General features: G+C 41.8%; 1 protein-coding gene across 1 annotated transcript; it reads right to left on the reverse strand.

The window, feature by feature from the left end:
• Positions 1-6511: 6511 nt before the first annotated feature.
• Positions 6512-8696, reverse strand: LOC138672316 (uncharacterized). The gene is made up of 2 exons (XM_069760263.1): positions 8543-8696; positions 6512-7616 (listed from the first exon to the last, which is right to left on the reverse strand). The coding sequence occupies exons 1-2, from the start codon at positions 8671-8673 to the stop codon at positions 6536-6538; spliced, it is 1212 nt and encodes a 403-aa protein (XP_069616364.1). The 5' UTR covers positions 8674-8696; the 3' UTR covers positions 6512-6535.
• Positions 8697-19304: the final 10608 nt, after the last annotated feature.

Here is a 19304-nt window from a genome sequence, read left to right on the forward strand (position 1 = left end):
ATAAGGCAGAATTTTTATAAGAAAATTCTACATAAAAAGAAAAAACAGAACTATGTTCCACTCATCACACTGTGCAGCATTTTGACAAGTTGAGGGTTCTTTATTACCACCTTGTCTGGTGGGAAGAGTTGGTCTGGTTAGTGGGAAACTCATGTAAGTTCAACTGAGCTTGCAGTTCCTTCAAATCAATATGTATCCCTGGAGGTGTCTAGTTTAAAAGGTTGAGCAAGGACTGGATGTACAGAAGTGGGCTCCTGTCAATAAAATGTTACAGTCACAGGCAATTGTATGTTGGCCAGTCATTGCTTGCAGTAGTACTCACGTGCCCAGAAGCATAGGGACCAGCAGAGAAGCTGAGCAGCATTAGAAAGAAAATAGTGATGGTTATAAGAAGGTGAGTAATAGAAATGATCAGATTTGTTTGATGAGAATCAAATTTGAGTCCAATTGTATGAAATAAGCAGGTCCTGGAGACATTGGAAAATTTGCTGTTTCCACTTTCGCGAATCACCCCAAAATATGTTCTAGGATTTTTCACATTGTGGAAGATTACATCAGTCGCAGAAGGCTGATATGACCTCAAGTACAAGCATGTGGAGTTCCCCAATCATGTCCTCTAGCTATCACATTGTATAGCACAGCCAGCCTGTATAAAAGTCTAGAGAAGGAATTAAGCAGCCACTGTGATTTAGAATAGAGAGGATGCCATAGCTTACCGATCAGATCAGATTCCAAAGACATACTGATTGTGAATTTAGATTGTGAGCCCCAGGGGGGACAGTGATGATAATGTGTGCAAACTGTAAAGCGCTGCGGAATATGTTAGCGCTATATAAAAATAAAAGATTATTATTATATCAGCAATAGAAACAGAAAGACAAAGCCTTAAAACAATGGACAAATAATCGATACAGCAATATGTTAAATAACTGCAGCAGAGGAGAAGATTCCAGTAATAGTCTTAAAAATACAAAGAAAGATGGCGGGAATCTAAACACTTAACTGCCACTGTCTATCTCACAAAGTGTGCATTTATCATAAAAAAAAGTAGCGCTTCTATTTAACTGGTCAAATTTTACATACATGCACACCACACTAATAGGTTGGGTGCCTGCAAAATACTTATTATTTTGTTATTTTTTTTGAAGGAAGTTCAATTTTGTTGAAAAAAATGTAAGAAGTTAGGCATTTTACTGTGCATGTCTTTTTACATACCTATTTTACTTGTTCAATTTGACAATCATACACACCACATCTATACTGTGGCCTTGCTGCCACAATTTGATTTCTGAACATATACTTACCTGCCATACATTTCTTATGTCCTTTTTTGCCAAGGATGAATAATTGAGGTTGAAAAGATTGTCAAAAGTTAATTATAGCATTGTCAAAAATGTATGATAAAAGAAAAAAGTGACAAGCGCAATGAATGGGCTAGTGTAAAAGAAGCAAATAACATCACCGCTAAAAATGTGGGAGCCTCTGGTAACAGCAGCAGAAGCACCAGCACCGGCACCAGGCAGTAGAACTACCAAACGTAGGTCAAAGTTGGCTTCCTTTGCCTCCGGAATACTAGTGGAGAGAAATCGGAGGTAGGGTTGAGCGACTTTTGTTTTTATAGGATCGGGTCGGATTTCACGAAACCCGACTTTTTCAAAAGTCGGGTCGAGTGAAATCGGCCGATCCTATAGAAAAGTCGGGGTTGGGGTCGGGGTCGGCCGAAACACGAAACCCAATGCAGTGCATTGGGCTTCTAATGGTTCCCAGGGTCTGAAGGAGAGGAAAATACTTACCCTCGGACGCGCCCTGGTTGTAACCGGGAGCCTTACTTCCTAAGAATGAGCGCCTGAAGGGCCTTCGATGACATCGCGGCTTGTGATTGGTCGCGTGAGCGGTCACATGGGCGTCACGTGACCATTCACAAGCCGCGACGTCATCTAAGGTCCTTCAAGCGCTGATTCTTAGGAAGGAAAGCTGCGGGTTAGAACCAGGGCGCGTCCGAGGGTGAGTATATACTGGGAAAACTTAATGACTCGAGTATAAGCCTAGGGTGGAAAATGCAGCAGCTACCGGTAAATGTCAAAAGTAAAAATAGATACCAATAAAAGTAAAATTAATTGAGACATCAGTAGGTTAAGTGTTTTTGAATATCCATATTGAATCAGGAGCCCCATATAATGCTCTATAAAGTTTATGATGGCCCCATAAGATGCTCCATATTAAAATATGCCCCATATATTCCTGCATAAAGGTTAATAATGACCCCATAAGATGCTCCATAGACACATTTGCCCAATATAATGCTCCACAAACGTTAATTATAGCCCCATACAGACACTTGCCCCATATAGTGCTGCACAAACGTTATGGCCCCTTATAGTGCTGCACAAATGTTATGGCCCCATATAGTGCTGCACAAATGTTATGGCCCCATATAGTGCTGCACAAATATTTGGCCCCATATAGTGCTGCACAAATGTTATGGCCCCATATAGTGCTGCACAAACGTTATGGCCCCATATAGTGCTGCACAAATGTTATGGCCCCATATAGTGCTGCACAAATGTTATGGCCCCATACAGTGCTGCACAAATGTTATGGCCCCATATAGTGCTGCACATATGTTATGACCCCATATATTGCTGCACAAATGTTATGGCCCCATATAGTGCTGCACAAATATTATGGCCCCATATAGTGCTGCACAAATATTTGGCCCCATATAGTGCTGCACAAATGTTATGGCCCCATATAGTGCTGCACAAACGTTATGGCCCCATATAGTGCTGCACAAATGTTATGGCCCCATATAGTGCTGCACAAATGTTATGGCCCCATACAGTGCTGCACAAATGTTATGGCCCCATATAGTGCTGCACATATGTTATGGCCCCATATATTGCTGCACAAATTTTATGGCCCCATAGATGCTCCATACAGACACTTGCCTTATTTGCTGTTGCTGTGATAAAAAAAAAATAAATCACATACTCACCTCTCCATCGCTCAGCCCCCCGGCACTTTCAATAGCTACCTGCTCCTTGTTCCGGTGCGAATCCGTCTTCTGCACTGACGTTCAGCAGAGGGCGCGCACTAACTACGTCACCGCGCTCTCTGACCTGAGCGTCACTGCTGAAGACAGAGCGACGCCCGGAACGAGGAAAGGTGACTATCGCACAGCGCTCCCCCTCCCCGTATACACACCTGGTCCTGGTGTGGTGCAGTCCCTGCTTCCCCGACGCCGTACTGAGCGGTCACCGTTACCGCTCATTACAGCAATGAATATAATAATAATAATAATAATAATAATCTTTATTTTTATATAGCGCTAAGGCTACGTTCACATTAGCGTCATGCGACGCTGCGTCGCCGACGCAACGCACGACGCATCGGAAACGCACGCAAAAACGCACCTTTTTTTACGCAAGCGTTGGACGGATGCGTCGTAAAACGCAGCGTTTTTGGTGCGTTTTTGTAGCGTTTTTACAAAAAACGCTGCGTTTTACGACGCATGCGTTGTCAAACAATGATTATATCTTTAGACACAATTTAGTGTCTAGACACTAGATAACACCACCAATGAATAGAAGAGGGTGGGTCTAGTGTCTAGACAATCGATAATGCCACCAATGGGTAGATGAGGGTGGGTATTAATGTAATAGTGGTATATATACCCCGGCATAGATTATTTCCAACCATACAGCATCAGGATGGAGCGTACCATGGAGAGTATCTACCTCAATTTTGAGCTGGAATTAGCCCTTGCTATTGCTTATGCTATTGCCTGTCATGAACAGAGGAAAAGAGACAAACTACGGAGAAGGAGTCGTCGGCGTTTTTGGCTACACCCTATAGTGGAAGTCCGAGAGAGTCGTGGAGCCTACCATTGTCTGTTTGGCGAGTTAAATGACAACCAGGAGAAATACTTCGAGTACACCAGGATGTCTCAAAACAGCTTCCGATATCTGCTGCGTCTGGTGGAAGGAGCCATTTCCAGGCAGGACACGCAGCTCCGTAAAGCAATTTCCCCCGAGGAACGTCTGCTGGTGACTCTACGGTACGTAATGGAATGTGAAGGATTTATATGTTCTTGCCATTTTTTAAAGTAACGTGTTTTTGTTTTGTGGGGTGGGGGATTGTAATTAAAAATGAAAAATTCTTTCATAACAATTTAATTAATTATATTTATTTATTTTTCTTCTTGTCAGTTTCCTGGCTACCGGAGAGACCTTGAGATCACTGCATTTCCAGTTTCGTATTGGAGTCTCCACACTGTCTGGTATTATTGCCGACACATGCCGCGCATTGTGGGACAACCTCCGGGAGGAATTTTTACCCATCCCTACAACAGAAATATGGCAGGCCAACGCCCAAAAATTCGAACAAGTGTGTTCTTTCCCTAACTGTATTGGAGCCGTGGATGGGAAGCACATTAGGATTACCAAGCCTTCAAGAAGTGGATCTCTTTTTTTAATTATAAAAAATACTTTTCCATCGTGCTCATGGCAATTGCAGGTGCGGACTGCAGGTTTCTCGCTGTGGACATTGGAGCGTTTGGCCGTGCAAATGATTCACGGACATTTAAGGAGTCAGACATGGGCCGAAGATTATACGAGAACAATTTTAATTTCCCCCAGCCACGACCTCTTCCCAACACCGAAGGACCGGCCCTGCCATTTGTCGTGGTTGGGGATGAGGCTTTTCAAATGAGTGGCAACCTACTTAAACCGTACTCCAGTCGGGGGTTGGACCGCACCAAAACTATTTTTAATTATAGACTGTCCAGGGCCAGAAGAACTGTGGAGTGCGCCTTTGGCATCCTGGTCTCCAAATGGCGTATCTTAGGGTCCGCCATAAATTTGAAAATTGAGACAGTGGATGAGGTGGTGAAGGCGTGTGTGGTTCTCCACAATTTTATTATTGATAAAGAGAGAGTCAACATGGAACTCGATGAACCCATACCAAATCCATTGCCTGATTATCAAGATCATCCTCTGCGGACAACTGTGGAGATTGCTCATATGAGGGACCAATTTGCTGCATACTTTGTTTCAGATGTTGGGCGTGTTTCATGGCAAGATCAAATGGTTTAATTCATCTTGTTATTATGATGTCATGTAAACACTGTGGAGTCCATGTCATTTAACCATCCTATGTTTGGTTATTGTTATAATGTCCCCTGATTTTCTAATGCGTTGTGTTTTGAAATAAAGTTCTTGTGCCTTTCCGTTTTCACAAAAAAAATCTCCCATATGTTTTTCCATAGTAATAGAATTGTAAAATCCAATTTTAGTGAAAGTAATGTGTGTCCCACAAAATTTATGTGAGCACCAGTACCCAAATGGACTGTGACAAAACAAATAAATTTTTCAGCCGTGTGTACCATAGTTTGGACGTATAACATGATCGGCTCCCACCTTGTTAACCATTTTTAATCCTGCAGACTATTTTCATATGGAACCTGGCTTGACAAGGAGGGAGACGATCATGTTTGCAAAACTCTACAGAGTTAACACTATTGTACTCAGGATGCTGGAATACGTCCAGAGTCAAATAGTGGCGACACTGTGAACATTGCTTCCACCTCACCTGACCAATATTCTTAAGGTACATTAATAAAACTATTATCCAACGATACCGACCAGTGATACGACTGGACCGAGATCGTTGTTTAGTTGTCGCGTGGTTGCTGGAGAGCTGTCACACAGACAGCTCTCCAGCGACCAAAAAAGAGCAAGTCCCGTGTAATCTGGGTTATGAAGCGCATGGCCGCACTCACGATGTTTACCATTGTAAATGTAATTTTAAAAAATACAAAAACATTATATTCCGGTGTGTGACACTTCCATCGCCGTCAGCTTCCCGTACTGTGGCAGCCCTAAAGCACAGCACAGCGTTTATTATTAAGTCAACGGTGTGCTCAGCTTTACGGGCGGGAATCACAGTGTCAGTGCGGAAAAATGACGGCGAGGGACGTGGTAGACACCTTTTTATATTTGTGGGGTATTGTTCACTTCTTATTTGAGTGTTTAAAACACTGCGCTAGTAACCCAATATTCCCTTGTTTAAAACAAAGACATCGCTGGATCGGTGTCAAACTCGCCGATCCAACAATGACAGCGTGTGATCAGTTACCCCAAAAAATTCCAAATCATTCGCTGACACCAAAAATCTCACAGCAGGTGCTCAATCGTTTTACGATTTCAGAAAAGATAACGTTGGTTACACACAAAAACCAACTATATCGTTACTGAAATCGTTGTGTGATGGTACATTTTAAACTTGACATATTGAGCAATGCTGTTTGTGTTTGTAACATCTGATAGTACACTGAGCGACAGCCCTATAAAACAATGAAAAAAAAAATTGATAAAATATTGTCATACATTGCACATCAGGTGTTACAAAGACAAGATTTGCGTATACGGCGCAAGGTGTGATTTGGTGCAAACTTTATTTGAGACAATAAAAATGATTTTTTTTTTTAAAATAACAGTTTTATTTAGGGACACAAAAAAAAAATGGGAAAATGTAATTAGGGGGTATCTACATCTGCTATTAAAGGGGATTGATATCCCCCACTTTTTGGGGGTGTTGAGGAGACCGAGGAGGAGGACGAGGGGGAGGAAGCAGCATACTCTATCACACTAGACGGGATGCCGACATCAATCCAGCCAGTTGATGGTGGCGAGACTGTCAAAGCAGGAGGTGAGGGAGGAGGAGGGACGACCAGTGTCCTTGGCTGGCTACTCCGGCTCCGGGTTGACCCAGGCTGTGTAGATGGTGTACTCCTTGTAGACCCAGGCTGGGTACTGGGTGTACTCCGTGTAGACCCAGCCTGGGTACTTGGTGTGCTCCGGGTCGACCCAGGCTGTGTTCTGGTGGTAGTTTTGGGAGCAGCCATAGCCAAGGTCGTAGTGCTTGTCGTCGTCGTCGTCTTCTTCTTTTTCTTCCTCCTCTCTCCCTCTGGGTGTGGGTCGGCTTCCCGTCTGTGTGCCCTTGAAGGCCTGTCATGCTCTGAACTTTGGGGCTCTGTTCTGTGGTGGCGGTGGCGGTGGCCCTCGGCACGCGGAGCTCTGTGGTGGTGCTCTGCAGCAGGAGTCGGAGTCATGGCAGCCAGCGATGGTACTGCGGGCACATTTGTCGCTGACTGCATGACCCGAGCCTGCTGCAGAGCAGTGACATATACATTGTTGCAGCCCTGCATGACCGAAATCTGGAGTTCCGGCGTAAGATGTTCAACCATGCCGTTGTGAATGGCAGTAAAAAAATGTTTGGCCGGCATCGAGAGATCCGTTTCGATGTTTTCAAGACGCCGTTCGATATTGGACATTTTATCGCACAGCGCCTTGAAACCATTCTGAAATACGGTGCTCAAATGTAAAAATTCGGGCATAACCGCCCTGTCCGAGGCCCGCTGACGCTGTCGGGAACACCCGAAGAAAGGAGCGACAGAGGCCTCGGCCAGGGGAACATCTGATGGACCGGCTGCCGGTTCGCCAGATTGTGGTGGTGCAGACCTGCTCTCGCTGTGGGATGGCTGCGACAGTTCAGATGGCGCTTCACAAAGGACCGCTCCAGAGGGTCGGACAGTCTCGCGGGTGCTGCTGTGTGTTCTGTGAAAACATAAGGAAACCATTAGTATACTAAATATCACATTTCACATGCGTCATTAATAAACTTTACCGCCAGGTATCCATTGCCGCCATTAATATTAACCTATTTTTAATATTGACACTGCATATGCACCATCAATATTAAAAAAAAATGCATTTATTTATTCAAAATAGTCACCCATGGTTGCGGTTTGTAACGCCAGACAATTATGCTTACGTTGGAACTGCCATGACGTCACGGTCATGTGACCGAGACGTCATCACAGGTCCTGCGAGCTGAGCAACCATGGGAACATAACCTGCTTTGCAGTGGAATGTATGCCGTATCTATTATATTTTACTTTTTTGTGTATAAAAAATCTGGGATACACCTGGATAGCCACTATACTACTCCACTATGAAATATTGGCTGGGCATGGCCAATCTACTATCTTTCTGTGTTCTGTATACTTCAGATTTCAGGGAAATTGCTAGTAAGTCAAGCTCACCATTGTAGTAATCCCAGAAGGGAGCCGCTGTGTCAAGTGTGAGAAGACCAGAAATGAATAAAAAATTCGAGGTCAACGAGGCGTGAAAAGTAAAAACAAAATACTTTATTCACTTCAATCAGAAGCAGAGGATGAAACATCTGCACAATACAATAAAAACACTATCTACGCGTTTCAGGTCTGATGTTCCCTGTCTCCTGAAACGCGTAGATAGTGTCTATTGTATTGTGCTGATGTTTCATCCTCTGCTTATGATTGAAGAGGATAAAAGTATGTATTTTTTACGTTTCACGCCTCGGTGAACTTGCCTTTTTTTCTTCATTTCTATACTTTGTACTTGCCAAAATAAATGGCTGGGCAATAAGCTACGTGGCTGGAATGTAGTATGTGAATATGCATGTTGTAAAAACTAGGTGTGTGCATAGGTACTATACTTACTCTCTGCTTTCAAGGACCGGTCGCAAGAACTGCAATATACGGTTGTATTTGTACACAGAGGTCCTTGAAGCTGCAGCACCACTACGGGTCTGTCCCTCCTTTTTCAGGCCCCTCCTGAAACGGTCCTTCATGGAGCGCCATCTGGTCCTCAATTGTTTAACTGTGTATAAAGATAAAAAATAAAAAAGGTTTTAGATAATATATTGAAAACGATTACGCAACCATGTGCAATCCCAATAGAAGACATCACAGACGGTTGTGTAATCCTGGCATGATGGGTCACAGCAGCATTTTGGAAATACTTACGGAAACTAGCTTTGGCCTTGGAGGAAGCGCTGTCGAAGCCATCCCACAGCGATTGTGCCACCTCTAACCACAGACGCCGCAATATGCCCTGGTCCGCGTGCCGGGGGTCACGGCTGTCCCACAACGGGCCCCGTGCTTCAATGGATGCCATCATCATGTCAATATCCAGTGGTTCATCCAGGGCCCGTTGTGAAACCTAGAATAAATGGAAAATATTAATGTTTGCAAGAAAAAAAAAATTGTCCCTACCTCCTCCACCGCCACCTACCACACACAACACCACACCCTCCCACCACCCCCCATACCCGCACAAACAAAAAAATTAAACAAAAAAAATAAATAGGTTTGAAAGAAAAACTTACTCTCCGTCCTGCAACCACAGCTTGGCCCCGTGGTCTCTGCTCCTGCTCCCTCTCTTCCTCCTGGTCCTCCTCCTCACTTGAAGAAGCCTGCAAAATAGTTTACCAAAAAGTTGAGTGACCCATCTACAAATGACAGCGAATATAGTAAGCAATAGTAGATCATGTACTCACCGGACTCCTCAGCGGTGGGGTGTTGCTCGAATCGCTGCCGCTGGCCATGACTAATGCAATTCTGAAATAAAGAACAAAATAACATTGATCCTATGCACAATCCAGCAATATATATAAAAAAAAAAAAAAAATATTCATTTAAACCACAAAGAACATTGCACTCTAACTGAACTAACGCTGAGCAAACAACACTGCCACATTGATTAAATTAAAGAAACAATGGCAGAGACAACCCAATGCCAGAGTACAAAAGCCTAAAGATAAGAAAACTAATCTACAACAGACCCAATGTAGTAATCCCAAAAGAGTTTTTTTTTTTTTTTTAAAGTACAGTATGCATGGAGCAACACAAAAAACACAATAGATTTTTGAAAGGAAAAAATTAACAACCCCCAAAAATTAAGGGCAGAAACATTAATAACACACCATACTTTACAATAAAACCGACAGGGCCGGAGACAATAAAAGGCCATACAACGCCATACATCACAACCAGAAACATACAACAATGTCTTTACACAACCACAGTGCTGAACATAATACACAACTTGCAATAAAAATTAATAAATGTAATAAAAGGGCGCAGAATCATTCTATACTACCATAATTTACAATAAAACCGACAGGGCCGGAGACTATTAAACGCCATCATATAACGCAAGAATAAAACATCACAACTGAATACAAAAAACACCACCAAACCAAAAAATGGAAAAGAAAAATCTATCCTGGAAAGAACAATAATCAAGGCCGCAGACAATGAAACACCATCCTATACAACGCCATACATCACAACCAGACTAAAAATACAAAAATATCTTTAACCATAGTGCAGAATATAATACACAACTTGCAAAAATAATTTTAAAAAACATGTAGAAAATGCACAGAATCATTCTATACTTACATCTCTGGACAGCGGATGAAAAGACAGTATTGTAGTGTGTCTAGTCTGTTGTGTAGCCTGCAGCAGAAGTGACAAACAATCCAACATTTTCTTTATATATGGGGGATGTTTTTCTCACTGTTTGCACTGTCTAGACACTGTCTAGACACTTTTTTGTTTCATTTTATCTAACGACGCATGCGTCGCACAACGCACGCACGACACACACCCGCGACACAAGTGCGTTGTCAATAGGTTTCAATGGGAAATTGAACGCATTGACGACGCACGAGCGACGCAAGTGCGACGCGTGCGTTTTTTGGACGCTACAAAAATGCAACATGGTAGCGTCTCCGACGCCACCCAGGTGCGGTGAAACGACGCATGCGTCGTGCGTTTTCGCATGCGTCCCCAATGATAAAGATAGGGGCGCATGACGCATGCGTTGTCGTGCGTTGACGACGCAGCGTCGTTTGACGCTAATGTGAACGTAGCCTAACATATTCCGCAGCGCTTTACAGTTTTGCACACATTGTCATCACTGTCCCCGATGGGGCTCACAATCTAGAATTCTTATCAGTATGTCTTTGGAATGTGGGAGGAAACCGGAGTGCCCGGAGGAAACCCACGCAAACACGGAGAGAACATACAAACTCTTTGCGGAGGTGGAGCCTGTATGGGAGGTGGAGCCGCATATTCATTACTGTAATGAGCGGTACCATGTGACCGCTCAGTACAGGAAGAATCTGCTGCTTCCGGCATCGGGGAAGCCAGGGACCTGCAGGGACCGCGCCAGGAGTAGGTAAGTATAATTTCACAGCCCCTGCTCCCCCTCCCCTGCCAAGCCCTGCGTATGACTCGAGTATAAGCCGAGAGGGGGACTTTCAGCCCAAAAAAATGGGCTGAAAATCTCGGCTTATACTCGAGTATATACGTTATATTGTAAGGAATATAATGCAATACTTTCCTTGGGGAAGGAAGTCACATGGTTTTTATGTTTTAAACCCACAAAGATGGAGAAAGGGTTGGGACCCGAAACATCGCTACACCTGTGGTACTTTCACACTTCATCGTCTCTGCAGGCTGTTGTGCTCAAATGGAACAAGATGAAACCATTTACAGGAATTCTCCTTATTATGTTCTTACTACATGATGTTCTATTATCAACTGTTGTCATGGATATGATTTAAGATATATAAAGACGCACTTAAAAATATTTTTGTGAGTGCACCAATTTGTATATGAAGTTACATCTAACAGTGCGACACTGTCAGTTTGAGTCAATGTTCTGCATAGTCCACCTGTGCAGAATGGTCTGTCTGATCACAATACTACTAAAAGGGATAATTTTTGGACTATTTTTTCATTTAATAAAACATGAAAGTCTGTCAGTGTACTGTGTTATTAAATGGACCGTTGGTTTTCAAAGTTTTCTTAGTTTTTAGGTTGAAGGTAGGTAGCTTTTCATAATTTTTAAAGTTGAAGGTAGACATAAATTCATCAAGTTACTACCAGTTTACCATTCGTTTCTATGTTGAGGACACTTTGGCATTGCTATGGCAGTGTTTGCTTCAGAAAAATTGAAATAGGTTGGCTACAGTCCTTGGCGATCTCAGAGTATTATAACAAATGTTTTCAGGAGAATTGGAGTATCTGTGATTCACATCAAATGCATTTCTTTAACATTCACAAAAACCTGGAGAGTTCATATTTTAAAACATCCAAACATCTCTAGTGAGTACATTTTATTTATTTATTTTTAGTTTACACCATACTGGATCATTTCTGAAAAAAATTAAAGTCACTTTTAAATTGGATCGTCATGTACTCATGTGTCCCTGCTTACAATATGAATACTATTGGTTAGGTTACATATTTATACAGGGTGGGGCATTTATATGGATACACCTAAATAAAATGGGAATGGTTGGTAATATCAACTTCCTGTTTGTGGCACACTAGTATATGGGAGGGGGAAACTTTTCAAGATGGGTGGTGACCATGGCGGCCATTTTGAAGTCAGCCAATTTTGGATATAAGTTTATTTTTTTCAATGGAAAGAGGGTCATGTGACACATCAAACTCATTGAGAATTTCACAAGAAAAATAATGGTGTGCTTGGCTTTAACGTGACTTTCTTCTTTCATTAGTTATTTAGAAGTTTATGACCACTTATAAAATGTGTTCAAAGTGCTGCCCATTGTGTTGGATTGTCAATGCAACCCTCTCCTCCCACTCTTTACACACTGATAGCAACACCGCAGAAGAAATGCTAGCACAGGCTTCCAGTATCCGCTGTTTCAGATGCTGCACATCTCGTATCTTTACAGCATAGACAATTGTCTTCAGATGACCCCAAAGATAAAAGTCTAAAGGGGTCAGATCGGGAACCCTTGGTGGTCATTAATCTGGCCCACAACGACCAATCCACTTTCCAGGAAACTGTTCATGTAGGAATGCTCGAACCTGGCTCCCAAGATGGTGCACCACCATATTATGGGTGTCAGGTCCAAACATTCTTACATGAACAGTTTCCTGAAAAGTGGATTGGTCATCTTGGGCCAGTGGGGCAGGCGCAAAAAATTCTAGATATGAGAATTACAGAGCAGCATAAAAATACACTAAACAACTATAACACATTAACAAGACTGAACAAGAAAAAAATATACTAAAACTGCAAAGCACACATGGTAATACTAAAGCAGACTCAGTAACTATCTGTACATTATACAGTGAAGAACACGGTTTGGAACACAGGGAATATAATAGCAAGGCTATTCAGGCAAAAGGCCATCCTCCGTTGTGCAATTTATTGTATACAGTCTAGAGACCCAAATGGCAAAATAACCTTCAGCATTCTTTGACTTGCAAGTGATATCCACTCTGATTGTAGTCATTCTCTTCCTTTTCCTCTCCACCTTGTCCAGACCTTCATGACAACGTCTCACTGCAACACCTTGTCTCTGCAGTGTTTGACACCAAGATGTCTTGGGCTCCTCATTTTGCAACTCTGTACCCATACTATGCCCTGAATATAAAAGCGTTAGATATAAGGTACAATATATAAATTGCTTCATGCTGAGCCTCTGAATAAAATATACTGTCACAATGGAAAGGAAATAGATTTATCATTGGAAAAGATTATTCTAATAGTCTTGCAAAGTCTTCCTTTGATTGTGAACAGTCAGTGTCTTAGACCAAACGAAACTGCAAATGCAATATTTAACACTTCTCCTCTAAAGAACGATTTACTAATTTGAAGGTCACCTTTACATCTATGTGTGGTTATAGTAAGGTTCTTATAACTTTCTTCTAGGTTTATTAATTTTTGGAATTATTTCATAAATAACCTTTACTTGAAATTGAGAAGAGCAGCAGATCTTACTATATAATGGAATTTTGTTATCTAACTAGAAATTGAGTCATTTCCACTTCTATTCCTTAGGTAATCTATTCTTATATTGCACATCTTTATTTGAATTTGCAAAATTTGGTAGCTAGTAAAAGTCGTAAATTAGAAAAAATTATAATTGCAAGCCTGTGACTTTGGTAGTCAGCAAGAATTGTATCAGGAGCTAAAATATAATTTCTGTCATCTTATTAAAGGGACTTTACTTTTATTTATATAATACAGAATTCAATATTATTATCTTCTGCACCATGGTCCCTTGCTGGTCTCTAAGCCTTTTCATACAAAAGGTGACAACATGTGACCACTGCAGCTAATCACAGGTGTGCTAACACTGCAGCAATTGATTGGCTGCAGCAGTTACGGGTTTATTTGATGACTAAAATTGAATGCACTAATATATCCATTTGAAATCCTGCATTCACTGTTGGGCGTTTTCTGAAAAATGTTCAACTTTTGTTGACAGCTAGTGATGAGTGAGTATACTCGTTGCTCCGGTGTTCCCGAGCAAGCTCAGGTGGTCTCTGAGTATTTGTTAGTGCTCGGAGATTTCGTTTTTCTCGCTGCAGCTGCATGATTTACAGCTGCTAGACAGGCTGAATACATGTGAGGACTGTCTGTTTGTTAGGGAATTGCCACATGTATTCAGGCTGTCCAATGCTGGGACGATGGACTGCGGTGACCTCAATGAGATTAACGCAAGCACCGTGAGATTTCTGGAGAAGTCCGTGTTTTTGGCTCCTGTGTCCGAACAGGAGGTGTTTGGTACAGACACCAAACTTTACTGTTTGGGGTCACCCATCATTAGTCATTACTCTCACTTCATCAGAAGAAAATAAACAATTGAGATTGGAAAATTATGTTTTTCAGTTAGTTGCATAATAATTCTGCTTATTGATAGTTGTCCAATAATTTTGCACACATATAAATTCTTGTAAGACAAAAATCTCACTTTTACTTTCTTAAATATTCATATTTTAGATTGACCAATAGCACAGTTGTGCTCACAGTATATAGACCAGTCCCCATTTACCTCATATGTATCATTGCTATTAATATTATTAGTTATTTATATAGCACCATTGATTCCATGGTGCTGTACATGAGAATCATACATAAACTCATTTTCCTACCAGAGTCCTCAGCTCCAGAAGCCTCCATGTTTCGGGGGTCTGTTTCTGCCGCATACTGTGAGTAGGAGTGAGTGTGCCTGGACCCCCCCAGAGGCGGTGAGCATGTCTTTTAAACCAGCAATGTAGCATGAGCAGTGTCGGGCCCCTATGATGCATGTTTTTGGCGTGGCCCCTGCTTTACTGCCCTGATGGCAGCACTATGAGTGGAGACTATTTCTTCCTATACTACTGTTCATTCCAATCATATAGACTTTGGTATTTTTCCAGTTCAATAATAATTTATTTTTAACTGCTATTATGGGTTCTGGCTCTTCGTAGTTTATGTATTTATTTAAGTATGTGGTCATGACTACAATTTATTAATCTGATTGATTACATCTCATTGTTCACATTTTCACATTATTGCTAAGACATTTTTATCTGTATAATGTGGTAATGAGTAAAAAAAGACTTCTTAGTGCTTCTAAGCATTTTATTTAGCTCATTGATAGTGTTTTTAATACATTACTGTTATTTATGTGTCCTGTATTATTAATAAAGATTTTTTTTTATTTTGCATACACATCTCATTCATTATGGAGCCATTTTCTCTGCTTTATAAGTAAACAAATAGCTGCAGTAAATTCTTGAATCCGAACAAATGATCATAAGCATTATGTTACTGTTTACAATGTGCATCTGTATATTTTACAGCATTTGTATTTTATAAGGGATACTCTAGTGTGTTATATGGTACTGTACATCAGAAAGAAAGTACAGTTAGGGGAGTATAGGAATTACATAACAAAACTGCCTCCCCTTATGTGATTAGGCTCTGACTGCTAATTTGTGTTGCTCATAAAGTAGTTTTTTTTCTTACATCTTCTATTCTAAGATGACTTAGACTTGCTTATAGTGAGAATCTTAGAATCCTATACATTTTAGCTTAGTTTTGCTTATGATTATACGATACAAAGCATACTAAATATTAAAGCCCCTGATACATGGATTAATGTAACCCACAATCCCCCATACAGTATAATGGCCCCAAAAGTCTACCATACTATATGATGTGCCCTACAGCCCCCATAAGGTATATTCACACTTTGCAGCCCTTTAAACAGTATGAGGGCCCGCAGAGGCCCCCAATACAGTATAATGGCCCCCAAAATCATTACATACAATATGTTCTCCAAAGCCTTCCTACAATATGATGACTCTTTACAACCCCCACACAGTTTGATGACCCATAGAGCCTACTTACAGTATAATGTACCCCAAAGCCACCAAAGTAGTATGATGTCCCCCACAGCCTCTTATACATAGTTCCCCACAGGCCTAATAAAGCATGATGGTCTTCACAGCTCCCAATAATGCATGATACTCCCAAAGCCCCATGTACAGAGTGTAAAGTCACGCATAGTCTCCCATACAGTACAATGTCTCATCAAATCCCATATACAGGGTGAGCTATTTATATGGATACACCTAAATAAAATGGGAATGGTTGGTGATATCAACTTCCTGTTTGAGGCACATTAGTATATAGGAGGGGAAAAACTTTTCATGATGGGTGGCGACCATGGTGGCCATTTTGAAGTCAGCCATTTTGGATCCAACTTTATTTTTTTCCTATGGGAAGAGGATCATGTGACACATCAAACTTATTGAGAATTTCACAAGCACAAGAAAAACAATGGTGTTCTTGGCTTTAATGTAACTTTATTCTTTCATGAGTTATTTACTTATCTCCCACTCTTGACATACTGATAGCAACACCGCAGAAGAAATGCTAGCACAGACTTCCAATATCCGTTGTTTCAGATGCTGCACATCTTATATCTTGACAGCATAGACAATTGTCTTCAGGGGTACAAAGGTAGTGGGGCCATTCTTCATCAATGAAAACATCAATGCCACTAGATATCTGAACTTGCTACATGATGATGTGTTGCCCTCTTTATGCTTTGAAGATGGCACGTTCCCTGAGTTTTTCCAGCAAGATGGTGCACCACCACATTATGGGTGTCAGGTCCAAGCATTCCTACATGAACAGTTTCCTAGAAGGTGGATTGGTCAACGTGGGCCACTTGAATGGCCACCAAGGTCTCCTGATCTGACCCCATTAGACTTTTATCTTTGGATTATCTGAAGGCAATTGTCTATGCTGTGAAGATACAAGATGTGCAGCATCTGAAACAACAGATATTGGAAGTCTGTGCTAGCATTTCTTCTGCGGTGTTGCTATCGGTGTGTCAAGAGTGGGAGAAGAGGGTTGCATTAACAATCCAACACAATGGGCAGCAACACATTTTATAAGTGGTCATAAACTTGTTTAAAATCAAGCACACCTAACCACTCTGTTATATATACCTGAAAATTGTTCTTCCTATTGTTCTTCATATGGTTTAAACTGTTCTATGGCTTATTCCCAGCCTTTTTCCAATTTGCTGTTCCAGCTGTTCTTTTTTCCATGGCATCACATTCGTCATTTTTGGAACAATTTTGTAAGTTCTTTTCTTCACTGCAATCCGCGAGGTTGGCTGAAGTAAGCCTTCAATCTTGTAATTGATGATATCTGATTTTATGTTATAAAAATTGACTTAAATAAAGAATTACAAAAAAAACAAGCACACCGTTGTTTTTCTTGTGAAATTCTCAATAAGTTTGATGTGTCACATGACCCTCTTCTTACTGGAAAAAATAAAGTTGGAACCAAAATGGCCAACTTCAAAATGGCCACCATGGTCACCACCCATCTTGAAAAGTTTTCCCCTCCCACATACTAATGTGCCACAAACAGGAAGTTGATATCACCAACCATTCCCATTTTATTTAGGTGTATCCATATAAATGGCCCACCGTGTATACATTGTAACGTCCCCGACTGCTTCCTATGGATAATATGATGTCCCCCACAGTCACTTTTCTACTGGAAACTTTGTGGCTTGTCATTATGAATTTTGACAAATTCCAGTTTCCTCCTTGGTCCTCATCCATGAAATCCACTTTGGCCAAGAAAGCAACAGATCGTGTATTTGACACTGATTGACCTTGATCTTGGAATTCACTTTTAATCACTTTAGAAGTTTTCCTGGGCTTTTTGGTTACTGTTCATATCATATCCGTCTCTTCAATTTGTCATCAATTTTCCTCTTGTGGCTATGTACAGGGAGGTTGATTACTGTTTCATAGACTTTAAACTTCTGAGTAATATGTGCATCTGTAGTAACAGGAACATCAAGCTGTTTTGAGATGGTCTTAAAGCATTTTTAACCTTTAGCATGCTTGTTTATAATTTTCTTTCTAATCTCCTGAGACAACTGTCTTCTTAGATTTCTTTGGTTGGCCCATGTTCAGTGTGGTATACACCAGGAAACCTAATAGCATAGTGACTAGAGTTGAGCGACCTTGACCTTTTTAGAGTCGAGCCGGGTTTCGCGAAACCCGACTATCTCAAAAGTCGGGTCGAGTGAAATCGGCCGATTATGACGTAAAGTCGGGATCGACCGAAACACGAAACCCAATGCAAGTCAATGGGGCAGCATAGTCGGCAGTGAGTGGGGGCCAGGAAAACACCTAGAGTGCCCATTTTAATGTCAAAACCATCCATTCTTCTTAATGAAGCTTGTCAAGCGTAATTTACCTTATAATAATTGAAAGGCATTTGAAATTGGGGGTCATTTGGCTAAAGTTGTGGTGGGTAGGGCTGGTTCAAGTAATTAGTGGGCCCAGGAAATCTGGACCACGTCACGGCAGTGGAGCAGGGAGAGGTAAGTATTTCAACTTTGCAAGTGCTGTGAACCTGAGCAAGCAGGGGGGGCCCACTCGTTGGCATTGGCACTGGCACAGGGCCCCTCAAAGTACAGCGGTGTGTTTGCACGGCGGGGGCGCCTCCCACCGGCAGCAACACTTTTGCGTACTATGAGAGGCCCTGTGCCAGTGACGTCGCCAACTAGTATTCCTCCCCCCCACCTGATGAAGGAACCTGCACTTTCATCTGCACTTTCCTCTTTGTCCCCGTGTAAGGCGGTATGGTATGCGGGAAGAGCAACCTGACTTTCAGCAGGGTCACAATGTTGTTGTGTAGCGTGCACGGGGAATGTTGCGTTATGGGTCAATGTACCAGCAGACTCATCTATCACTGGCTGGGCAATGGGCAGGATGAGGAGGAAACACAGATATAGGCCCAAAGAATAAAGTTGGCTAAATGCAGTGCAAAATTGGTAACACAGGAATAACCAGGGGGCATTGCAGTGGAGGACAACTGGAATGAGAGGCTGACACAGAGAGTAGGCCCAAATCAGTAAGTAGTCGAAATGCAGTTCAAAATTGGCAACCGTAGTAAACAGGCGGCACAGCTTTGTTCAGTGGAGGAGAACAGCAAGGAGTGGCAGACACCGATAGTAGGCCCCAACCCAACTAGTAGGCAAAATGCAGTCTAACATTAACAACTACTTAACGAGCGCCTGAAAACGGAATTTCAGGACAGGAAACCAGGAGAACAGCAAGGAGT

The sequence above is a fragment of the Ranitomeya imitator genome, chromosome 3 (assembly GCF_032444005.1).
Source record: "Ranitomeya imitator isolate aRanImi1 chromosome 3, aRanImi1.pri, whole genome shotgun sequence".
Taxonomy (NCBI): domain Eukaryota; kingdom Metazoa; phylum Chordata; class Amphibia; order Anura; family Dendrobatidae; genus Ranitomeya; species Ranitomeya imitator.